General features: G+C 42.4%; 1 protein-coding gene across 3 annotated transcripts in view; it reads right to left on the bottom strand.

Moving 5' to 3' along the window:
* plekhg2 (pleckstrin homology domain containing, family G (with RhoGef domain) member 2) overlaps positions 1-26,745 on the bottom strand; it is a 221,969-nt gene that overhangs the window by 103,410 nt on the left and 91,814 nt on the right. For all 3 annotated transcript variants that reach the window (XM_039768267.1, XM_039768268.1, XM_039768269.1), the window contains one exon: positions 18,825-19,294. In XM_039768267.1, the coding sequence (XP_039624201.1) occupies positions 18,825-19,294 (470 nt within the window). The remainder of the gene's footprint in view (positions 1-18,824; positions 19,295-26,745) is intronic.

The following is a 26,745-nucleotide window of genomic DNA, read 5'->3' as shown; positions in this document are numbered from 1 at the left end:
ATTAAATTAGTTTTGAACAGACAGATGGATCTCTGTTTTATTAGTGTCCTACATGGTAGATTTTAGCTACTATACAGTGTGAACACTAGGTGGCACTGTTGCCGCTTTAAACCCAACAAACAGACACTCAGGACACCAGGTAGAAGCACCAAGAAGATCCTTTGAATTATTTTCTTCTTATAATAGTGCTCCCCAAGCACCACAGCCACAACAAACAGGCAAGTAATTACAATAATCAATATAATTCTCTTTCTCTCTCCCTATTTTCTCCTCCACACTGTAGCGGGGCCACATAGTTAGCGTTTAAATGTCAGTTCTGAGTGCGTCTCGTTTCATTGTCCCATTTGCTGTTTATATGTGTATCAGTTAATGCTGTCCCCGTAAAGGAGGACGGATGATGAAAGGAGACCACAGCCGCAAACCTGGAAAACACCTGTTCTTAATTAATCAATTACAGCCATCACAAACTATTTAAGAGGAAAGAGGGAGGAGAAGAAAAAGAAGACCGTTTTGTTTCAACCACTTCAACTTGCTTGCTGTTTCTTCACATCGCGCCTTTTCACCAGTTTGCTTTTCATTTTCCGGACTGTCTTTCAACCTGCATCTGCTGAGACCCCGGGGTCGATTCTCCATCCACCATACGAGGAATCACGGTGAGGTTGCTCCAATCGCCGGGAAAATCAAACACCACAATTGCCGCTAGTTCAGTCATTCGTATTCAGGACATTTTTTATATTCGGACTCAAGTTCACAATCATTCTGTTTATCAGTCATTTTGTTGTTCGTGTTGTGTGTTATATGTTACAGGGACAAGGGAGGGTTTTTGTATTTATATTTGGTGCTGTCTTGTTGCTGCTGGGGTGGAGGGATATTTATATTTATATCTGTTTGTGGCATGTCTTGTTTCATTTAATACATTTAATCCGTTTAATTTTACATCCTTTAAAGTTTAATTGTGTAGAAGTACGGCTTGATAGTTAGATTGCTCAGTAAATTATCCAGGCCACAGGTCTTGGAGGTGTAGCTGCCGGCTGGGTAAAGGGGTCGGCCGTTACAACACTACCCAGCAAGCTTTGTCCACCAACACCCGACTCTGGCTCACTTGCTGGGTTCCCAACAGTCCTTTAAATAGTGCCAATCCCAGAAGTGCTGGCAAGTCACGTGAACTGAAGGACAGAATCTGATGAAGAACTTGAATTTTCTTCAGCCCAGAAGTACTTCTGGGTTTTCATCCCTGTGACTTGGTAGTACTTGCGGGCTCTGAGTGAAACATGACCCACCAGGTTCTCTTGCAGCGTCCCCTGGCAGCACCCATGGTATCCAGCAGGGCTGTAGTATTAAACTAAATGTCCCATAGTGCCCTGCAGGAATCCAGGGCACTGCTGCAGTTCAGGGAAGCGGCCATCTAGTGTCTTGGGGGAGGCAGAGTCCTAGAAAAGCTGCCTGCCCCCATCCTTCTATCTCAGGGGCGTCCCCGCCGGTTTGAGTCTGTTACAACAGGATGAATGATTTTTGTTTTAAAGCCAAGTTTTGCTTTCAAACAAAATACAGTGGAATATTAAAAGCATTGAAATAATAACTGTAATGAATTTAGACGGAGTGAGTTGGACACGGAAACGTATAAAAAGCAGTTATAATACCAAATAGTGCCTTTCTTTAAATCCATCCAACTTCTATCCTGTTTGGCAACTTCAGAGTCACAGGAAGCCGGTGTCTATGCTGGCATTTATTAAACACAAGGCAGGCACCAACTCACATGGATGCCTCACACACACACACTCATTCATGAAGGGCCAAATCAGTGTTTCAAGGTAAAGTTACATTCACGTATTCATAATATGGAGGAAAAATTGGAGAACTGGAAGAAAAGACCATCCAGGAATAGGGATGTCAGTTGAACTCCACACAGGAAGCAAACCCGATGAAAACAAGAGTACTGAAGCTGTGATGCAACTGTATGGCATAAGAACATAAGGAATCTGACAAACGAGAAGAGGCCATTCAGTCCATGAAGCCCATTTGTTTAGCTGATAGATAGCTAAGCTGTCCCAATAGCTCATCCAGATATTTCCTAAAGGTTCTCAAAGTTTCTGCTTTAGCTCCGTGTCTCAGTAGTTTGCTCCAGATTCCCACAACTCTTTGATGAAAAAAGTGCTTCCTGGATTCATTCACTTATGTACCCATTCTACCATGTTCAGGGCTTTGGGTTAAATCATTACCGTTCACATATCTGAAGGACAGTAACACGATTGCTAACGGTGTCGATGCTGTGATTGTCAGTCTTTTTTTCTTTTAAATTAAGTTTGTTGTGCTGTTTCATTTTACAACTATGCTTCACTGGAGAGCTGTGCCCCCCTCACATCCTTTGCCTTTAATATTGCTCTCTGTCACTGTCCCAGGGGGCTCAGCTGATACTTTGCTTTTAATCCGCTTGTCTAATTTCAAAGCATCCTTCTTCCTTCGCACTTCCTCCTTCTTTATCCTGGGAAACACAGCTACCTCTCTGTCCCAGAAAAAATAAAATAAGAGAAGTCTACATCCTCAAAGCCCTTACTCAAGCCAGCAATCAAGGCCACCAGAGAAGGGTTCAGCGCAAGTCGGCCCCTCAGGCACTGTGTGCTGAAGAGTGGGCCGGGAGGGAATGTGCTCCATTTGAAGATCAGAATTGTCAGAAGTTTTCCTTGTACTACTAAAGCTTGTAACTTATAAATGACAGCGCACTTAAAGCACAGCATGCAGGCAAGTGAGTGTAAAAGTAAAAAATAAACAGTAAAAAAAGTTGTATCAGCATTAATGAATGTAATGCTCTCACAGCAATTCCTTTCTGCACCTTACTTCAATCTGCTGTGAGGGGCAAATGAGGTCATAAAGACCCAAAAGAAAAGCTAGGGTGCCACCAGGGCCACCCCGTTTACTGCTATGGTCCAAACAACTAAACAAAACTGAGCGCCCGGTTGCACTGAGGACAGACAGACATAATGAAAGAAGTAATGTAAATTAATAAGCTTGCAATTCAGCACAATGTATGTTCGTTTGGCTTGAGCACAAACTATAGAGCTCTATTCCTAGCATGCACCCTAAAGTTTTATTAAGCGCCTCTTCTAATTTGCATTTTAAAACATTGTAGAGAGCAGTGTTATGCTGTGGCGTCTAAGGAACATCTTCCAAGCTCAAAAAATGTATGTGATACCCACCAGAGCAGGAGGGGGTGCCACCACTAGCAATACCGTCTCTTTTCTTCTCTGTAGCTCAAAGAAGCTGTCCATTAAGGGTACCTTAGCCTCTCCCATTGTTATTGAAGCCCTGCCTCTTTACATATAAATCCAAGAGCTCCCGGAAGATGACCTCTCACACTAAAGAACACAGTTCCGCATGACAGAGCTCCTAGACTTGGACCAGCTCAAGAAAGCAGATAACTAAGAGGAGCCACAGAGGCTGCAAAGGCATCTTGTACAACCATCAGCGGAGAGAATGTCGACCTTGTCGAGAGGTTGACTTACTGTATCTTGGCACTGACATTCATGTCTCTGGTGACTCTACCTATAAAGTCAGCAGACAGATTGGGAGAGCACGGGGGTCATGAGGTCACTGGAACGGGGTGTGTGGCACTCCCAATATCTATGCAAAAGGACAAAGGTCCAACACTTTAGAGTCCTGGTGCTTCCTGTTCGCTGTATGGTTTGTGATACATTGACATTATCCAGTGAGCTGAGACAAAGGCAGGACTCCTTCTGTACTGTGTCTCTTCAAAGAATCCTTAGGTCTTGCTGGCTTGACTTTGTGTCTAATGAGCGGTTGGTCACGGAGTCCCGAATGAGGCACATTAACTCCATTGTGAGGGAGCGTCAATTATGGCACTACAACCATATACACTGTGTGCACAATTATTAGGCAAGTGAGTATTTTGACCATATCATCATTTTTAATGCGTATATTCCAACTCCAAGCTGTATTAACTTGAATGCTTATTGGATTTAAGCACGTCAGGTGATGTGTATTTGTGTAATGAGGGAGGGTGTGGCCTAAGGAGATCAACACCCTATATCAAGGTGTGCAGAATTATTAGGCAGCTAGTTTTCCTCAGGCAAAACGGGCCAAAAAAGAGATTTAACTGACTCTGAAAAGTCAAAAATTGTAAAAAGTCTTTCAGAGGGATGCAGCACTTTTGGAATTGCTAAGATATTGGTGTGTGATCACAGAACCATCAAACATTTTGTTGCAAATAGTCAACAGGGTCGCAAGAAACGTGTTGAGAACAAAAGATGCAAATTAGCTGCCAAAGATTTGAGAAGAATCAAACGTGAAGCTACCAGGAACCCATTATCCTCCAGTACTTTCATATTCCAGAGCTGCAACCTACCTGGAGTGCCCAGAAGTACAAGGTGTTCAGTGCTCAAAGACATGGCCAAGGTAAGGAGGGCTGAAACCCAACCACCACTGAACAAGAAACATAAGTTGAAACGTCAAAACTGGGCCAAGAAATATCTGAAGACAGATTTTTTTCAAAGGTTTTATGGACCGATGAGATGAGAGTGACTCTTGATGGACCAGATGGATGGACCTGTGGATCAGTAATGGGCACAGAGCTCCACTCCAACGTGGAGGTGGGGTACTGGTATGAGCTGGTATTTTTAAAGATGAGCTAGTTGGACCTTTTGCATTGAAGATGAACTCAAAATCAACTCCCAAACCTACTGCCAGTTTTTCGAAGACACTTTCTTCAAACGGTGATACAGGAAAAAGACCATGATTTTTATGCAGGCCAATGCTCCATCACTTGCATCGAAGTTCTCACTGCGGCCAGCCAGTAAAGGCCTTAAAGATGAAGGAATAATGACATGGCCCCCCTTCCTCATCTGACCTAAACCCTATCGAGAACTTGTGGGCACTTCTTAAACGCTAGATTTACGGGGGAGAAAAACAATACACCTCTCTGAAGTGTCTGGGAGGCTGTAGTCACTGCTCCACAAAAAGCTGATCGTCAACAGATCAAGAAACTGACAGACTCCATGAATGGAAAGGCTTATGACTGTTATTGGAAAGAAGGGTGGCTATATTGGTCATTGATTGATTGATTTTTTTTGAAATGTCAGAGATGTTTATTTGTAAATTTTGAGGTGTTTGTTTATTATTCTCACTATAACAGATGAAAATAAACAAGTGAGATGGGAAAATTTTCATTTTTCCTTTAGTTGCATAATAAATCTGCACACTAATAGTTGCCTAATAATTGTGCGCACATATGTATTCCCCTGATGATGTTCACACTCACATTTCCGTTGTGAAACATTCAGGTTTCAGGTTTATTAACATTTTGGATTGACTGATAGCACTGTGTTTGTTCCATATTAAAATTAATCCTCAAAAATACAACTTGCCTAATAATTGTGCACACAGTGTAGAAGAGTGATCAGTCTCACAGGATCCTCAATGTTAAGATGTCAAGCAGCTGGGCCAGGTCAAGGAGATGACCACATAACGCCTGGCTGTGGCAGATAGATGGTCATTTCAGGAGGGTGAGACTGGACCGTGTGTCTGCCTGGGGAGGTTGCCAATGGGGTTCCTGAGCTGTTTCATTGTGTGGTGGGTGCAGCAACATGTTGTACCAGTGCATGCACCCCAACCTGACCTGACTTGATATTCCATATAATGATGCTGGCAGACCCTGCCTCTAATTCTGGATAGAATAAGCAAAAGTGAATCTTGAGCAACTGGGAATGACGGTTTAGTGTTGGGTACATTTGGCGGGAGTTTCAGTGACTGAGAAAATGGCTTCCTTTTCTGATGGATCATGAAGAACAGTGTCTTACAGTAGCTGAGGTCGGCATTGAAACCTGGAGAAAAGAAAATCTCAAGGATAGTGTGTTTATCTGGACCCTGCGTAAGTAAAGAATGCAAAGCTACATGGGTAGGCAAGTCAGAATCAACTGATTAGGAAAAGACCAGGCAAACAAGCTGATCTTTAACATTTGGTCAGGAATTCTACACAATAGAACCCCACAGTCATGGTAAAGAGCATATGATACATTTACAGTGGTGAAAGCAGCTGAAATGAGTTTCCTCTGCAGGGTGTCTGGGCTTTCCCTTAAAGATAGGGTGAGAAGCTCAGTCATCCGGGAGGAGCTCAGAGTAGAGCCGCTGCTCCTCCGCATCGAGAGGAGTCAGATGAGGTGGCTCGGGCATCTGATCAGCATGCCTCCTGGACGCCTCCCTGGTGAGGTGTTCCCGTCACGCCCAACCGGGAGGAGGCCCCGGGGAAGACCCAGGACACGCTGGAGGGACTTTGTCTCCCGACTGGCCTGGGAACACCTTGGGATTCTCCCGGAAGAGCTGGAAGAAGTGTCCGGGGAGAGGGAAGTCTGGGCCTCTCTGCTTAAGCTGCTGCCCCCGCGACCCGACCCAGGATAAGCGGAAGAGGATGGATGGATGGATGGATGGAAAAAGGACACCAGAGATATACAGTAGGGTCAGATGAAATCACCTTCCACCACATGGCCTCAAACACCAAAAGAGGTCTATTGTCCCAAGTCCCTAACCATGAAGATGTTGTATTTGTTTTGTGTTAGATACATTACTATGGAGGAATGAAATTAATTTTGGAAATTAGGACTGCTGATTGTTTTGATCCTTCTGATAGTAATATTACATCAGGTTTCAAGTGTTTCTTTGCCATGAAAGCAGTTATTTTGTTAGTTTTGAGTGTTGCATCCACATGGCTTGTGAATGCGATTTCTGTTGTCTGTACCATGACCATCGGGGCTGCAATGACTAATGCCATGATGACGCCATTATAAAGGAATTGTTAAAAGTAAATTATTATTTTTTTAATTAATAGCCTATCATTGCATCAAAATAGCTATTATTTTTGAAGGCTCTTCTTCTTTAGGTTATATCCACGCTGCTATATTTTTGTTTAAAAACACACAGATTAGTCTCCATTTTTGCCTTTCATTCACACTTCCCAAAAAACAGACATTTCTAAAACGCTGACTCTGCATTACATTGTGAATGAGTGAAAATGTACAGTTGTCTAAAATTAGAATTTAATCCCACTTGGATTTGTTTGTGCCCTTCACTGACTGGATTCGGCTCATTACAATGTCTCATTGCCTGATTGGTCACCCATCACAGAAGAACACCATATTCCCAGATAGCACACACACAGGAGTTGCTTCCCATGGCTCTTGCTGTGTTGCTTATCTGTACGAATCTACATTGAGGTTTGTACAGTTTCAATGCTTCATGTGTGAGCCAAAGGCACATAACTTACCAGTTTTGCTGCACTTTTGCAATAAATCCCACAGTTGACAGCGTTACTATCTCTTCAGTGTTCTTTGTGACCAATATGTGCATCCCCAGTGTAGGCAGACATCTATGTCATATGCATTTTTATTCATTTTAGTGTGAACAAAGATACTTTTTATAAACAATGTGAAAACAATAGTATCAGCTAGTATAAATAATACTTATTTTTAAATGAAAACTTGTTAGTGTGGATGTATCCCTAGAAGAAACAATTTCAGAAAATACAACTAATAGAGTGTCTTCATAACTGGATTAGTCCCACTAATAAAAATCTTCAATGACTTTAACAGAAGAGATTTTTTTCGGCTAACCGCCAGCACTAAAACCCTTGGAAGCCTAACGTTAGGGTCTGAGCTTTGGCTGATCTGTGAATTAATGGTGTGTGTGTATGTGCCGGTGACCGTGAGCTCCTTTGAATCAGTGAATTCCATTCTGATGATGAAATCTTAAAAGCAGAGCAGCATCACAACTAGACAAATAAGGGAGTGCTAGGAGACGGCGCTCACTTAATCATACACTTCAAAAGTGAGCCTACTACATCATCCAGGGCCATAGCGTCTTCAGATTTATATTCCTGTTCATGCATATTCTAGTATATTTTTGCATTTTTTCTGTTGCAAAAAGGAAAACACTGGATGAGATAAAAGCATGCTGCCGTACTTGGGAACAGAGGTGGTCACCCTGAGGTACTGTAATATATTTTTAACTTTGGAAATACAAAATTTGAATGTGAAGGAGAAAACAAAACAGCAGTCCAAATCTTCAAGCTACATCAGTTTCGTCAGGAAATAAAGTGGCTCAACATTCTTAACAGCAAAGGTATTGATGGTAAAGCATGTGCTTATTTAGGCAAGGTGGGCACTCCACCCCAGACTCAGCCTCAGGTCCCATAAGCTGTAAGCAACATCTACCAATCACTGTGGCACTCCACCATTAGCAATGTGCAGTTCATTAAAAACAACGATGCCTCTGCCTGTGGTTTAGCATCTGTTTTAGTAAATTACTTTGGATAAATACAACTTAATAAATGTAATGGTTTCATTTACACAATGCTATTAACCAAAGTGAATATGACTTTAAATGACTGGCTCAACACCCAATTAATATTTGATATATTGTAGTGCTTTTCATGGCAGGCTTTATATTGTCCAAGTGGTCAGGTATGCCTGTTCAATTCATATCATTGACTCACGGCTTCTGCCATCAGTCTGCCTATGGAAATACAGGAGGAGGTACAAGATAAAGGAGCTTGAGATGGTGTTGATGTACAGTAGCATGTGTGGCCTGCCTAATGGCTAAGGGACAGGGCTACTCAGAACAATGAATCTGGTTCATGTTACACTACTCAGTGGCCTAGCTAGGGGGCCGGAGGGGGCGGTCCGCCCCGGCACATATTTGGGGGCGGCATTATTGGCCAAAAGGCTCAGTACAATTCGTGTGTAAGCAGCAGGGTTCGGAAAAATTTCACTCATGAATGAAAATGGTCAAATTCTCCGATTTTTAACCACAAATGCTTGAAAAGTAATGTTCAGACTGTCCTCCTGTGACGGCATCAGACACAGAAGTTGAAATTTATGAGGCAATAACAAAAATAAAAAAAATTACACCGATAATAATTTCTAGAAAGATAAACAACTAATTTACAATTTATAATTTCGTTTCGTTATCAATCCGAATGCGTTCTTACTCTGCGCAGAAAACATCCCCACCAATCACTTGTACCCTAGTTTGGTTCTGATTTTCGTACCGTAATTATATTAAAGTAATAATTAGAACACGGCTTATCAGTGCGTCTATACTATATTCTTGTCTAGTTGATGCTTATAAATATATATAAAAAATGATTGCTGTTTATTTATATATGAATAAATCTATGCAAAATTTATCTTCATTTTTCTCTATACGTCATTTTAATTTTCTATTTAAATAGTTTAACATATTCAGATATGTTGGACGGCGGCAAATTGAAGCCCCGTCCCGCCCCGAGCAGCACAAACTCGAGCTACGCCACTGTCACCTCATCTGCCATTGCCCTGCCTAAGTAAATATGGAACAAATTGTAGAGAAGCTAAAACCATCTTGGAATGGTAGAAAGGTACCAGATTATCTTGAGTAAGTCAACATGAAAAGGTGCAATGAAATAATCTTAACTATTAAAATATTTATAAACATATATATCCTTATATATAATTTGATACCATCCGTATGTATGGTGTACACAGCAATACCTCGAGCAGCCACAGGAGCAGTGGCTGCGGGAAGGAGACGTAGGAAACGAAGTCACATGACTTGACGAGGAACGTAGACTTGCTAATACAACCACACGTACACAATGAGCACAACAAACGGATGAGCAGCGTACGGCTACAAATGCTACTAACGCTGAAAGAAATCATGCAAATCGGACACAAAGGACAGATGAAGAACATGCGCTACAGAATGCTACTAACGCTGACAGACATCGTGCCAGCCATGCACAAGCAACTGAAGAAGCTCGAGCAGCTGCAAATGCAGCATGGGTTGAAAGAACTCGAGCAGCCTGTGCCTTGCGGTGGCTGAAAAGGTCTATTTTAACCACAAATCAGTGCCATGATAACAAAATCATTTCAAGGATTTAATAAAACAAATAATTCTTTGCAGAGAAAATATGGATTTCACAAACGTTGAATTTGTAGCTTGATTTGATTGGGCTCCCAGTCGCTAGTATATAAATATATAAAATCCATGTCTGTCTGTCTGTCTGCTTTTCATGAGAGAAAGACTTAACGGATTTAGATCAGGTTTTTTTTCTCTAATTTTCTTGAACATTCCGGTTGATTTTTCAACCTCTCTCATCGTGCTAAGTATCATAACTCACTTGCGAAACCGATTTATTTGCACGAATCTGACAGAGCAGCTGCAGGTCGAAGGGAGGGGGTGGGGCCTTCTCCGTTATAGTCGCTCTACCTCTCACTACATGTTGGAGAGTACCTTGCCTCCACTTAGCTAGCGATACCTGTTTGTTCAGCAGACATTATCATCTATAGATTTTTAAGGAGTAAGAAGACTATCTACCAGGGCCATGTGTCTCTCCAGTACAACAGATGGCAGTCTTCCATAAACAAACCTACAGGGTAGTTCCGATGGGCAGCCCTGTTCTGTTTCGTGGGATCCATCAGAGGGAGGTTTTCTCATTTTAGGGCGGTTCTGCCTGACACAGAATTGCTTCCTGGATGCAGCTCGCCGAGGAGGAGTGGAAGGAAGGTGGGAAACAAAAGAGAGAGAGAGGGATAGACAGGAGAGAAGCTTTTGTTGTATGGTGTGTACAATTAAGCTTGCTTGTGCAATAAATGATTTGTTTGTATTTGAGACTTGTGTCTGGGTTGTTGGTTCTAGTTCCAGGTCACAATAGATACACATATATTCTGTATTCAGACCCCTTCACTTTTTCGCATTTTTTTATGTTGCAGCCTAGTGCTTAAATCATTTAAATTCAATTTTACCTCAACAACTAGTGCTCAGTACTACAGAATAACAAAGAGAAAATAGAGTTTCTGAAATTTTTGCAAATTCATTAAAAATAAAAAAAATGAAATATCCCACTGGCACAAGAACTCAGTACTTAGTTGAAGTCCCTTTGGCAGCGATTGTGGCCTGAACTCTCTGAGGATATGACACAAGAAGCTTTTCACATCTGGATTTCGGGGTTTGTTCTCTTGCGAACCTCTCAACTTCTGTTAAGTTGAATGGAGGATGTCAGTGGGCATGCTATTGTTTTGGGGTCTGTCCAGAGATGTTTTATTGGGTTCAAGTCCAGGTTCTTGCTGGGCAATACAATGACATTCCCAGAGTTCACCCTAAGCCACTACTGTATTGTCTTTTTTTTTTTTGTCCTGTTGGAAGATGAACCTTCGACTCAGTTTGAGGTCCAGAAAACTGAAAAGCAGGCTTCTCATTATGGATAACTCTGTACTTTGCTTGTTGGAATGGTATTGTGCTGATGATGAGCGGTGCCTAGTTTCCTCCAGACATAAAACTAATATTGGTTTCCTCAGACCAGGGAATTTTGTTCCTCACAGTCTTAGAGTCCTTTAAGTGCCTTTTCGTAAATTTCAAGTGGGCCTCCATGTGTATTTCACTGAGGAGAGGCTTCTGTCTAGGGATCGGTGGAGTGTTACAGTGATGATTGTCCTTCAGCAAATCTCTGTCATCTTTAAATAGGTATTCTGAAACTCAGTCAGAATAACCATCAGGTTCTTGGTCACTTCTCTTAACATGGCCATTCTCGCATGAGTGTTGCTCAGTGTGGCTGATTAGCCAACTCTAGAAGAGTTATGGTTTTCCAGGACTTCTTCCATTTAAGAATTATGTAGGCAATTATACTGCTCTCAGTCTTCTGTAGCTTCCCCCTGACCTTTGCCTGTCTCTGTGCTCAGCAGGAAGTTCCTTTATCTCCATGGCTTGCTTTCTGCTCAACTGTGGGCACCTTCTATAGACCGGTCCGGTGCTTTCCTAATCAGTTTAACAAATTAAATTGATCACAGGTGGACTCCAAAAAAGTTTAGAAAAATCTCATTGGTGATCAATAGAAAGAGATGCATCTGAGACAAATTTCCAGTGCCATAGTAAAGGATCCAATTTCTTGCATCAATGCTGTTTTAATTTGGGTATTGAGTGTTGCTTGATGAGGGAAAAAGAATTTAAACAATTTTAGCACAAGGCTGCAACATAACAGTAAGAGTACAAAGTGAAGGCGTCCGAGTACTTTTTGAAGCCTCTGTAATCCTCAACATTCTTGCACATTTCTGTGGAAGTCCGGTGTAAGGGTCACTTTCAATGGACTCTATACCCCACTTAAACTGCTTGTTCCAAAATTTCACTTTGTAGAATGATGGAGCAGACTCACCATAAACCAATCAACTGCAGTTTTACGTTCATGGATCTTCTTCAGCATTTTCCCTTTTTTGTGAGAAATTTTATCACTGAACATTGCTCCATATCTAGCATTTTCTTACTTGATTCACACAAGTACTCTCCTGACATCCTGTCTCTTGAAATGTTAGATTCTCACTGAGCCGCATCTGCAACCTTGAGACATGTTACAGATACATGAGACTAGTTTCAACATGCTTGCTACTTTCCTTCATACTCGGGTAGGTAAATTATTGAACACCCCTCGTATGTGGTAACTTGAGTGCTTCGGAGCTTTGGCTTGATGGCTCCAAAAAGGCGAAGAAACATCTCAATGATGGCCAACAGAATGGGACGTAACCAAGCTGAAGCAAATCTCTGGGTACTTATGTCAGGGTGATATTTCAATTTTTTATTTCTAATAAATTTGCTAAAATCTCATTTTCGCTTTGTCATTCTAGGTTATTGAATGTTGGTTGATATGGAGAAAACAATTAAATGGCTTTAGCACAAGGCTGCAGCATAGCAAAATGTGTGAAAAATGAAGAGGTCTGAATACATTCTGAAACACCTCGAAAATCAAAGTGAAAAAATAATGTGGCTGGCTAGTCTATTTTGTTTAAATTTCATTGCAGCAACTACAAATCATACTCAGTAGTTTATATGGCCCCCACATGCTTGTTTGCATGCCTGACATTTTCCGGGGGGCTTTGGGATGGGGGCATCCTCCTAATTAGAAGACAGATGTTGTCCTGGGGGATCTCCTCCCAGATCTGGACCAGGGCATCACTGAGCTCCTGGAGAGTCTGAGGTGCAAGCTGGCAGCATCAGATGGACCGAAACATAATGTCCCAGAGATGTCCTATTGGATTTCGGTCAGGTGAAAGTGGAACCAGTCAGTGGTATCAATTTCTTCATCCTCCAGGAGCTACCTACATACTCTCGCCACATGAGGCTGGGCATTGTTGTGCACCAGGAGGAACCAAGGAGCCACTGCACCAGCACAGGGTCTGACAATGGGTCCAAGGATTTCATCCCAATACCTAATGGCAGTCAAGATGCCGTTGTCTAGCCGGTAGAGGTCTGTGCATCCCTCCATGGATCCCAGACCATCACTGACCCACCACCAAACCAGTCATGCTGAACGATGTTACAAGGCAGCATAACGTTCTCCACACTTTCTCCAAACCCTTTCACGTTTGTCACATGTGCTCAGGGTTAACCTGCTCATTTGTGAAAAGCACAGGGTATTCCGGTATTCTGTGGCAAATGCCAATCGAGCTCCACGGTGCTGGGCAGTGAGCACAGGGCCCACTAGAGGACTTCAGGCCCTCAGGCCACCCTCATATTGTCTGTTTCTGATTGTTTTGTCAGACACGTTCACACCAGTGGCCTGCTGGAGGTCATTTTGTAGGGCTCTGCAAGTGCTCATCCTGTTCCTCCTTGCCCAAAAGAGCAGACACTGGTCAGTCCTGCTGATGGGTTAAGGACCTTCTATGGCCCTGTCCAGCTCTCCTTGAGTAACTGCCTGTCTCCTGGAATCTCCTCCATGCCCTTGAGACTGTGTTGGGAGATTCAGCAAACCTTCAGGCAATGGCACATATTGATGTGCCATTGTGGAGAAGTTGGACTACCTGTGCCAGCTCTGTAGGGTCCAGGTATCGCCTCTGACCGTAGCCAAATGCAAAACTAGTGAACAACCAGATGAGGAGGGAAAAACGTCAGTGGCCTCCCTCCACTTGTTAAACCATTCATTCCTGTTTTGGGGGTCATCTCATTGCTGCCCCTCTAGTGCCCCTATTGTTAATTTCATTAACACCAAAGCAGCTGAAACTGATTAACAATTCCTTCTGCTACTTCACTGACCAGATCAATAGCCCACAAGTTTCACTGACTTGATGCTATACTCGGATTCAAAAGTGTTTCTTTAATTTTTTGAGCAGTATATATATATGTGTGTGTTTGTGTTGTGTGAGTAAATTGTTTCCTAGCGGCTATGAACTGAGCTGCATAGCATTATAAGACTGGTTTCATTCCTAGTCCTACTGAGTCATTTCGGATTCCAGTACTCCACCTTTGCTAATATTGAAACAACTACATGTAGTTCATGTCATTTGTAAGTTGATTTGGATAAAATCACCTTTAATGTTAACAGAAGTAAGGGTGGAGGGCAGCATGTGTAGAGACACGGATAAGATAAGGTGGAAAAAGTGACATGCCCAACTGGCATTACAATGTCCTATGATTTCAATTGACTTATTATCTGAGAACACAAGGAATACAAATACAGTAGGTGGGCTCCAACAAATAAAATCAGACAGTTGTGGTGGACTCCAACAAGATGAGAAGAACAAGACATGTTTTTTGGAAGCTGGAGCAGGAAAGAAAGGCAAGCGGACAAAGTGTGCATCTCTCCCTCTGCCTTTTCTACTCTGTGCCTGTCAAAAAGCAGGTAAGGCAGTTTTGTGGAAAGTCATGTCCCGCACTGTTGAGTCCCCCTTCAGATCCCCCAGCTGCATCCTGAGAGGCTTCTCCTAGAAGGAGAGGGGGAGGGATGCAGTAAGCAGACCTCCTCGTCCCCTCACTCTCATGACCTGACCTCAATTTCCTGCCCTACTTGGCTGACTTACAAGTACAAGGGCCTCAGTGACTTTCCTCGATGTTCATCTAAATGCCGCAGGACGTGCAATTGAAAGCAGGCGCCTAGAAGTTAGAGAAGGAAGGAAACAACAGAGCAGTGGGAAAAGAGTGAGAAAACAAACAAAAGAGAAGTGCTGACCTCTTCCTGTCATAATATAATTGCTGCGGCATCAGGCAGGCATGATGAGAGCTCTTATTTATGACATACTGTAGTCACTCCTACCCAGGACAACCTCACCCCGACACCGAATTCATTCTAATATTTGGCCAGAGGAGAACACAGGGGTGAAACAGCTGTGCCCACAGTGCAAGCTCTGCTGGGCATCTTTTAAGGGTTACTACTAATACCATCTCCAAAGTCATCACCCTTTTGGTCACCTTCCACACAATGCACATCAACAGAAGATCAGCACCCTCACCCACCCTGAGCAAAGCTCATGAAAGCAATAGAAGCAACTGTGTAGTCTTCAAACAGCTTGGCCATTTACCCTGATTCTCACCCAGTACTCTTAGGCCACACTCGAGACTTCAGATAATCCTAATGATAATGGCCAGCTGTAAACTGGCACAGTATGGGTGGCTATGTAGGCAGATGTGCCACACTGTGAGATGTCATCCTGTCTATGCCTGGCTTTTGCCTTAATCCTTTTACTGCTAATAGAGCCAATTAAAGAGTCACATTTAAAGAAGCTTGCATATCCTTGGAACGTGGGAGGAACATTAAGGTACCCAAACGAAAACTGCATAATAGTGGGAAGTACAATAACACACATACACACACATTGACATGGCTGGGATCTGAACTTTTGTCCAGTGTCTTATTCAATAGATTTTGCTACATGCTTGCCAATATGCTACATTTTTAAAAGTTCATTTAATTTGGATGTTTTCTTACCACATTGGCCAATAACAAGAATATTTACAATAAAAACAATAATAATAATTATAATAATAATGTAAATCACTTAACAAACAGTCTTAATTGTATTTATTACCTTTTCAACCTTGCACATATTTGGATTTTTTATAATCAGGACACACACAGGAAGAGTGAATCAGATGTAAAGGTCAAAGCATCAAACTTTTGAGCGCATTGTGATATACAGAATGTATATGAATACTTCAGAACATATTCAGGCCCTGATTGGTTTAGAGTGGTGCTCAAGAGCAAAGGCAGATGTTCATTATTTTAAGCCACTTCTTCTCTCGATTCAATAAGTGATAACACTGGCTAAGGTTAACATCAGTGAGTAAGACTTGGCCAAGTATAATTTTTGGCGTAGTTGGTAAGATCATGAGTGATTGTTATACTGTTTTTTTATCTTAAGGCACAAAGGTCTCATCAAGCCAAAGCCGTGAAGCAGTCATATAACCACCTACAGCACCTTCAGAAAGTTCTCAGACGCCTTCACTTTTTACAAAATTTAATATGTTGCAGCCATCCATCCATCCATCTATCCATCCTCTTCCTCTCATCCGAGATCAAGTCACGGGGACTGCAGCTTGAGCAGAGATGCCCAGACTTCCCTCTCCCTGGCCACTTCTTCTAGCTCTTCCGGGAGAATCTCAAGGCGTTCCCAGGCCAGCCGGGAGACATAGTCCCTCCAGCGTGTCCTGGGTCTTCCCCGGGGTCTTCTCCCAGTTGGACATGCCCGGAACACTTCACCAGGGAGGTGTCCAGGAGGCATCCTGATCAGATGCCTGAGCCACCTCATCTGACTCCTCTCGATGCCGAGGAGCATTGTTCTATGTTGCAGCCTTGTGCTAAAATTGTTTAAATTCTTTTATTTCATCCCTCATAAAGCAATGCTCAATATCCCAAATTGACAAAGGGAAAACAGCATTGAAGCAAGAATTTGGACCCTTTCCTATGACACTGGAAATATGGCTGAGGTTGTATCCCATTCCATTGATATTCGCTGAGATGTTTCCACATCTTGTTTGGAGTCCAACTGTGGTCGACTTCAATTGACTGGACACTATTAGGAAGGGCACATGTCTGTCTATAGAAGGTGCCCACAGATGAGTGAAAGCCAAACCATGTGGTCAAAGAAATTAACTGTAGAGCTTATAGATGGGATTGTGTGGAGTCACAGACCTGGAGAAGGCTTAAAACAAACTTCTGCAGCACTGAATGTTCCCAAGAAGTGCATTGACCTCCATCACAAACATGCAGTTGGGAGGCAGATTAAAGGGCCTGAATAATTGTAGCACCATGCCAGACCAGGGGGTGGCGAGCTGCACTGACTTTCTCTCTCAATCCTCTGTAGATCATCCATAGGAAATCTCGCTCTCTTCTGGCGCCTATGATGAAGTTCACTTCCGGTACCGGCGCCATTGATGGTATTGCTTCCGATCCCGATGATATAGTTTTCAGTTCTGGTTCTAGTCCCGATGACGTCACTTCCCGTCTCTGCCTTTAAAGCCGCCATCTTACCATCCTAATGTCAGTTCTGTTTTGGACTCTGTTCGGTGAACAAGTCAACAATTTACCCATCTGCAGCCAGGGCACAATATACAGGTGGCTGCCCCAAACTTTTTTTGATGTCTCTGGCTCGTTTGTATGACACCTCATAATTGATAAATGTAAGTGAGAAGTTTTTAACCACCACAACTATTCCTAGAGTTGGACTCACTGCTTAACTAAGAAATCGAGGAAGAAGGGCATACTGTAGGTAAGACTGGTGACCAAGAACCTGGTGGCCACTCTGGCTAAGCTCCAGAGAACCAATGTGGAGATGTGAGAAACTTCCAGAACAACATCCACCACTGCAATACTCCACTAATTTGGATTTAATGGTAAGATGGTCAATTGACACATGAAAACCCCTTTGAGTTTGCAAAAAAAGTACCTAAAAGACTGTCTTGGTCTGATAAATCCAAAATAGAACTGTTTGGCCTCAGTTCTATTTGTCACATCTAGAGAAAACCAGGAACCACTCATCACCTGAGCAATAAAATGCCAGATGTGGGGTATGGTGGTGGCAGCATCACACTGTGGGGTTGTTTTTCGTTTGTTAGCACAGACTGAGAGACTAGATAGGGTTGAGTGAAAGCTGAAGGGAGCAAAGTGCAGAGATAGCCTTAATGAAAATCTGTTCCAGAGCACTGTGGTCCTCTGACCTTCCAACAGGACAATAACCCAACGTACAATGCAAAGACAACACAGGAATAGTTTCGGGTTAACTCTGTGAATGTTCTTCAATGCAGAGCAGAGCACAATCGAACATCTCAGGAGAGACCAGAAAATCTCCATCCAACCAGGCAGACCTTGAGAAGATCTGCAAAGAAGAATGGAAGAAAATCCCCAAATCCAAGTGTGTGAAGCTTTTCATATCAGACCCAAGATAACTCCAAGCTGCCATCACACCGATGTAGGTGCTTCAGCTAAGCACTGAGTAAGGGGCCTGAAGAGTTGTGTAAATGGGATTCTCACTTTTGCAAACATTTCTAAAATCTTGCTTTCATGTTGTCATTCTGGGAAACTGATTGTCGCTTGATAAGGAAAAAAAAAAGAATTTAAAAGATTTTACCATAACGCTGAAACATTAACAAAGTGAGTACAGAGTGAAGGAGTCTGAATACTCTGTGTGGCACTACAACTATTTTGGAGTACTTACTATTAACATAGTAACAAACACTCTTGTAATCTTACCAACTACGCCAATGATAATACATGGCCAAGCCTTGTTCACTGAGGATAACCTTTGCCAGTGTTGTCACTCATTGAACCGAGAGTAGAAGTGACTTTTCTCTTGAATGCCCTCTAAGGCACACTGGGAAGCTGATCAGGGCCACCCTTGTCCTATCTTCTTTGTGTACACTTCTCACGCCTTGGTACCACACAATGCCTATTTCTTATATTGTGTTCTTAATTACATTTAACGCCTCTTACTAGGATTTATAAAACTTAAAAGATTCCTCAGGAATTTCTAAATAAGCAAGGTCCACAGTTTGGTGGAATTGCCCACAAACATGCCGTTTCTTACCTCCACAACACTTTTCAAATCTCGCACGTAGGCTCGCTCTGTCTCCACAATCTCTAGCACCACCCTGTCGACACGTGACAGCTTCCCTCGTGCAGCTTCACTGCTTGGCCATACCCACGGCAAGTTCTGATGACTGTGAGTGACCAAGAGCTCCGTTCCTCCTCGGTCATCAAACTGACAGACTGGAGTCAGGTCTAGGCTGATGTCGCTACCATTGCGATGTGGAGGTGGGTAGGACAGAGAGCTGCCATAAGGGAGGGATCCCCCCAAAGATCCCCCACTACCAAAAGAGCTGTGACTGTCCTGCAGAGACGCTGAAGAGGCAGAGGAGCTGAGGCTGGCCGCGCGGTCACTGTCGGAGCACACTGTGTTGACGGAAGAGCAGCTGCCAGCTGAGCTTGGCTCCGCCGAAGAGGCCATCCTGCTGAAGATGCTGCTCAGAGAGGAAATGGATGAAGGCCGGGAGGGAGCTGCAACAAAAAGAAAAAGAAAAAAAAATAATTAAGTACATAAATGAAATATAATAAACAAGAAAGAGTATTTGGGGTCAGTGGGTGTCAGTCACATCACTCAGACCAAGAATATAAGCATAAAAATAAGAAGTTACTACGATGGACAATTTTTGTGCCTCTGCACCATTAGGTGGCTCTTTTGCACCGGGAGCTGTAGTAGCTTCACTTTTCTTTTTAACAGTTGCCGTACAGGCTGGTTCAGTGACTGACTCAGGGTCAAACAGTGAGCTAGAGGTGGGGAATCAAGTAATAACTGTTGGGAAAAAAATCTTAATCCCAGATTCTTCTTCTCAATCTCTGCTTCACTTCAGCAATATTTTACAAAGGCTCCCAGGACTCCAGCAAGGTCAGATGTGAATTAAACAAAATGAAGCACAAAGTGGAAAGCCTGGGTTTGGGAAGCAGTCCCTGGCAGAAATAATAGAGAACCTATTGTCTTAATAAACTAGCTGCGTTACCCACCTACGATGGGTTGAAATCTAAGCAACATAGAATTCAGTGTATTCAGCATTGACATTTGCAGTGTACCATCTTTTAGATTGTACTCTGTAATACATGTATCACAATTAAGAGCACTGCATTTTCATTTCAACAGATGGCGCATGACAAACATTTTTATAAATCCCATACTATGGCATATAACAGAGGCATGACAACTGGACAGACACACAGACACTTGATCTTTTATCAAGGGAGATGAGAATGAAACTGAAAGTTGTAAGATAGTAAGGGTTAGGTTTAGGTTTGGGGAAATTAAACTCATAAACCGTGAACCATATAGAGATGTATTTTCCAAAAGTGGAGAAGGAAACCCTGCAGCAAACCAAACCATCTTACTTTGTGGCAGAACAACGCTTACAAACACATGAAAATTGTACCTGTTTCACAAGAATGTTCAGCCATTCCAGGTATGTATGATATAGTTGGTGTCAAGATTAAGGTTCTAAGGGAAAATGAAAAATGGAGACCTAACTGGCTATGGACTCCACCAAGATATAATGATTCCTGACAGGTGTACCTAACAGATACAACTGTTGCTCCCAACAACACCTATTTTGTTTGTGGTCAGCATGCTTATCAATGGTTGCCAAAAGGGTGGAGTGGGACTTGCTATTTGGCACATGTCATTCCTTACATAGTAGTCCTCCAGAAACTTCCACAGCCATCATGTTACAGAAAAAAAGGACAGGCCTGGTATAGTAGCACCTGAACTTGGAGAGGTGTCAGCTAACTAAAGAATGACCCAGTGCAGAGGTTGTGGACCCACCTTGTGCTTAATGCCTCACTGGCTTTAGTAAGAAGACACTGACAATGCCATATCTTAGCTGTATCGCTGGCATATGAGTCCAGATAGACAATATTTTTAGTGAAAAACTTCAAGCCTTGCCCTCCATTGCTGAGGTGTTTCACTTGCACGTTGTTGAGCAGTGGTGTCTGCTTCTGTTCGACAATGTGTCTCTTCATCTGTGTCATTAGCATGATGCCATTGTTGCATAGTGGTGTTTAATACACACAGGTCTTTCATAGTGAGAAGTGAGGTGCAAGCAAGCACTTATAAAATGTAGAAGTGCATGTATGCGCCATCTAGTGGCTGTGGTTGAGCATGAACAGAGTGGACTGCTCCATTGACACACAGGTCTTTTTCATTGCACATCCTCTCTCTGATAAACCTATCACTGAGAACTTACAGTCAGTGAATTATAAAGCAGAGATATCTATCTATCTGTCTGTCTGTCATGTTGTCTTTTACTTCAGTTTATGTATGCATAAAGGCAGTGTAGCTGATTGAACACTGCCAGTTCAATCTACACCACCACCTCATGGACTGACATTGAGTGAGTCCCCTTAACCTGCTATTGCTCACATTTGCAGAAAAAACATTTAAATATCGTTTACCTTAACATTCTCAAGCCCTCCTAATACAGTTCTTGATCATGGATGGCTGACGCCTTCCCTGACAGCGCTGTGCTAGAGGCACAACACTCATGAGTATTAAGTGTCATGCACTGAGAAAAGTGCTTAATACAATGCTGGTTAGCTGATATATCCCCATAATGGATGGATTGTGTCTTTTTTTTTGTTTCATTTCATGAGTGATATCTGGTAATGCCATCTCTGCGTGACATCAAATCTCAATCCAGACTCTTTACATGTGTAACTTGAGGAACAAGCTGCCCACCTCCTTTCAGAATCCTGAATCAAAGTGTTGTGACTGGCTGTAGGGAACCAGAGCGAAGCAGCAAGAATTTTTGGGGTACCAGTCTGGTAGCCCCTTATAATTGGCACATTGGCACAACTAAAAGGATGTTGTCCATAATATGAGACTTTTCTCTTCTGGTTTCACACTGTCAGCTCTTGCATGGGAGCTCATTTGGTATCGACTCCTGGTTGCGATCTATCTATCTATCTATCCATCCATCCATCCATCCATCATGTTAAGATACCACAAGACAAGTTACTTGGCAGTCCCATTGGCTAAAGATGAACTTCTGACATAATTAAGAAAGAGTAATAATAGACAAAATAAGAAGTAGAAGGCAGATAAAGCAGTTCCCCTTGTGAAGGAGGAGCAGAGTGTAGAAATGATGAAATGTCAGGAAAAGATGGTCCAGTTTAGTGTGTGAAAGCAAGGCAGCCACCTCCCACCGTGTAATTATTAAAAAGAGTACCTCATGTTTGTGAATTTGTTGTGGGCGTCTCACATATCAATTATACCCACAATGTTTTCTCTTAAGGTCTGTCCATGGAGCTCAATTGATCATAACTTTCACCTGAAACATACTTTTTTCCTTTCTTGCATTTTAGATGTGCCTTGTATTTCTGTCATGATGGACTTCATTGTTCCAGTCCTACAATCATACAACTCAAATATTCTGTTTGTTCTGTTTAAACAGGGAGTGCAAGTGAAATTATTAATATATTATTATTATTATTATTATTATATTATTATTATTATTATTTAGCTGATGCTTTCATCCATGGCACCTTAAAATATTTTTGACAGAGATAACTAGCTACAAATCTTTTTTGTCTCATTGGAGTGCAGGCAGGTGAAGTAACTGGCTGATGGGTCACACACAGCGTCCAGGGGGTTTGAGGTCCAAAGCTTTCAGGCTGCCAGTTCTCCTTTGACCCTTCATCTGATTCTATGAAATTCCCATTTATACAAAAATAAAAAGTGAATTCTGGCCCTGTACTTACAGAGTGCCCCATAACAACATTCTCTACAAAATGATGTTACATAAAATAAAGTTTCATTTTGCTAAAGCAACAGGATATTTGGATGCTGCTCCCATGCTCACAGCAGTTTCATTTGATTTATGGTATTGTGAATTTGAATTGTCTTGTGTAGCTTACTAAAGCATTACACACTACTGGTAGCTTTGAAAAGCACTGTATAAAATATAGACTTGCTTTGTATGAGTAGCAGGAGCTTTGCCAGCCTTTCCTCTGATTTGTGTTGTATTTGTATTACTCCTCTGCTGCAGTTTGTGACCATGTTAGCTGTGAAAAGCAGCATAAACAAACTTACGGTTTAAAGCGCAGGATATCTGCAGGCTCTTTGCAGGGTTTCAATATTTCCTGCTGATTTATGCTGTATTTAAATTATCTTGTCTTTTACTGCACCTTGTTCATCTCACACTGCTTACAGTAAAGAAACTTGCAGCCGTGGCCTCGGTGAAAGGTGCTAAATAACACAAGGACTAAAAAGCTCTTCTTGGGCAGCCTGGGACAGTTGTATTCAAGATTTAGTTTAAGAGCAGTAAAGTGATACACTTGTATTGGAACCCAGAAAATCCAACTCAAAAATGGCAGAGAGCTGAACCAAGCAAAGCAAGAAGCAAGGTAGGAACCCACAATGAGCTGAACACTTAAACATCTACACTCTATGGTCAAATGTTTGTAGATATCCCAGCCGTCACACTTATATGAGCTTGTTGGGCCTCCCATTTTAAAACCATGGGTATTTATAGGAAGTCACAAACCCTCATCCACCCTAAGCCCACCACCCTTTAAGGCTCTACTATGAAGGTTTTCCACAAGATTTTGGAGTTGATTGTGTTCATCAAGCCAAAAGACCATTTTCGTGGTCAGGTACGAGAAGATCTGGCTGATAATCAGTGTTCCAGTTCATCCTAAAGGTGTTCAGTAGGTCTACGCAGGCCATTTCAGTTCCTAAACGTCATTATGGACCTGATTTTGTGCGCAGTCATGATGGAACGCAAAAAGGGCCATCCCCAAACTGTTGTCACAAAGTTGGAAGTGCACAATTATGTAAAATGCCTTTGTATGCTGTAGTGTTAACAGATCACCTCACTTGAACCAAGGGGCCTAACCCAAACCCTGAAAAACAACTCCAGACCATTAGCCCTTCTCCACTAAACGTTACAGAAGGCTCTATGTAGTCCAGAAGACCATGTTCTCCTGTCAGACTGCCAGATAACGTGAAGCGTGATTCATCACTCCAGACAACACGTTTCCACTGCTCCACAGACCAATGGCGGTGTGCTTTATGCCACTTCAGGCAATGCTTGGCATTACAAATAGAGATCTTGGGCTTGTGTGCAGCTGCTCAACCATGACAACCCATTTCATGAAGCTCCTGTCGCACAGTCCTTGTGTCAACGTTGCTTCCAGAGGCAGTTTGGAACTCTGTTATGAGTGATGCCACACGTCATAGGTGATTTTTCATGCCGCACCTTTCAGCGCTCGGTGGCCATGCTCTTTGAGTTTGTATGGCTAAGATGTTGTTGCTCCTGAACTCTTCCAACTCTAGCAGTTGATGGGGAGGGGGATATCAAGCAGAGCAGAAATTTAATGTACTGACTTGTGAGAAAAGTGGCATCATATGACAGTGCCATGTTTAAAGTCACTGAGGTTTATATATAAACTGCTTTGGAATTCTTTCTCCATGCAAGATTCAACACTAAATCTATTTTCTATCACTTATTCGAGTTCAGGTTGACAGGGGCAGCAGTCTAAGCAAAGACATCTCTTATCCCCTCTGTCTCCTTCAGTTCCTCCAGGGGTTTGCCAAGGTGTAATCTTTCCAGCATGTCCTAACTCTTACCCAAAGTCTCATCCCGGTTGGACATGTTGAAACACCCCCATGGGGAGGCATTCAGGAGGCCTCCTAATCAGGTGCCCCAACCACCTCCGTTGGCTTCTTTTGTTGTTGATGAGCAGCATCTCTACTTTGAGCTCTTCCCGAATGTCTTCTCTCCTTATCTTATCCTGAGGTCATGAGCCAAGACACAATGAAGCTCATTTTTGTTGCTTGTATCAGCGATCTACCTCTTTTGATCTATACCCAAAGCCTGTGGCCATAATTGAGGGTAGGAACCTAGATTGAACAGTAAATCGCACAGTTCCCTCTTCATCACATCTGACTTCTCTCCATCAATTCCTTCTTCCCTCACTCATAACCAAGACCTCAACATACGTAAACTCCTCTGCTGGAGATAGCACCTCCTCCCCACCCTTTTCTCGATGAATCCTAATTCTGACCACTTCACATTCAGACGCAAGTCACCCCTCTGCACAACCGGATGAAGCCGGTACGACCACATCATTTGCAAACTGCAGAAATGTAGTCCTTAGGTCACTAAACTGGACCCCCTCCACTCCCTGGCTAAACGTAGAAATTCATAAAATTATGAACAGGTGTCAAATGCCAGCCAAGGCGAATTCCCACTCCCACTGTGAACACTTCTAACCAAGCTCTCACTCTGGTTGTACAGGGACTGAATAGCCTGTAACAGTAGGCCTGGTCCCTCATATCCCCTGAGGGACACGGCTGTATGCCTTTCACAAGTTCATAAAACACATTTAGACTGGTTGGGCACACTCCCTTGAAACCTCCAGAAAAAGGTAAAGAGCTGGTCCAGTGCTCTACAACCAGGATGAAATCTGCACTGACCCTCTTGAATCTGAGGTTTGACATACAGACATGCCCTCTTTTCTAAACCACGGCAGGGAGGCTGAGTAGTGTGATCCCCTACAGTTGGAGCACACCCTCTAGTTCCCTTCTTAAAAATGGGGACCAATACTCCAGTTGCCAATCTTGGGGGACTGCTTCATTAACTGGCATTGGTTAATTAATGTAAATGTAAAGTAGTCTGAGATGGTTTTCACCTTAAAGTCACTGTATATTGCATTAGAAGAAATCAACTGTTTTACATGTAAAATGCATTAGGGTATATTTCCTCATTAAAGCAGGTATATCAAATGAAAATGATTACAGTGCACTTTTAAAAACTAATGCACTATAGTAAATACAGATAGATCAAACATTTAAATAAAGTATGACTGACTGTGTCTGAAGAAGAGTGAAACAGCAGGAATTGTTTTTATCAACAGTCCTTAAATCATTCCAAGCCCAATGTGTATGACACAGCTAGAAGTTCATCACTCACCAGTTCCTTTGCCAGAACACATTTTTTAAATTTACAACAACTTCTCTATGTAATTGGCGACACCCCACGCTCCTCCCCACACCTCTACCCGGACTCACTCATGGGGTTGGCCTTCTGCGCCTCACCAATCCCAGTGTAACGTACTGAACGCCAGCAGAGAGCAGCCGATGTGCATCAGGAGTCACAAGTCGGGGACTTCGATGGGAGGGGGTGGCAGGGCCAGCCTTTGCTCTTTCTACATAAACAAAATTGAGTTTTCCTTTGTGCTGCCATAGCAACTCAAAAATGGAGACAAAGGCTTCTGACAAAAACAAGCCCCATTACACATTCAACCCTAATAGATTCAGCCTGGACTACTACAGGATGAACACAGTTGAATTTCGCAGAATCGTGGAAGAGCAAGTGTGGAGACGGACAAAATCAACTCAGCAAAACGTGTTTACCTTAGTCTTTAGACTGATGGACATTAAATTTGTACAGTCTCTTTTTCTCTCATTAGATAAATAAAGACTGCAAAATGTTTTGTGACTTTGTCATGTGGAAAATAACAACAACAAAAAAGTAGCACATTTCCCAACCACATATCTCTGCCCTAAAATGGATATAAAAAAATTGAGACAGACCATAATAATTAAAGCTCTCTCTCACTGGGCACAAGAATGACTTAACTAACCTTAATGACACATACTGTACACTCAGTGAGTAAATTCTTAATCATGAATGACTGCAACTGCATGTCCTCAGTCCACTCTAACATCTACCACTTTCTATTTACATTATCTTTGAGTGAACCCTCATCTTTAAACAACTTCCTTCTCACAAATTTTACTTTTACAGTAGTTGTCTCAGACCTTATTGTCTTTTCAGTAGTAGATAGATAGATAGATAGATAGATAGATAGATAGATAGATAGATAGATAGATAGATAGGAAAGGCACTATATAATAGATAGATAGATAGATAGATAGATAGATAGATAGATAGATAGATAGA

Source organism: Polypterus senegalus, chromosome 11 (genome assembly GCF_016835505.1).
Source record: "Polypterus senegalus isolate Bchr_013 chromosome 11, ASM1683550v1, whole genome shotgun sequence".
Taxonomy (NCBI): Eukaryota; Metazoa; Chordata; class Cladistia; order Polypteriformes; family Polypteridae; genus Polypterus; species Polypterus senegalus.
This window is presented reverse-complemented; position numbering and strand designations above follow the sequence as displayed.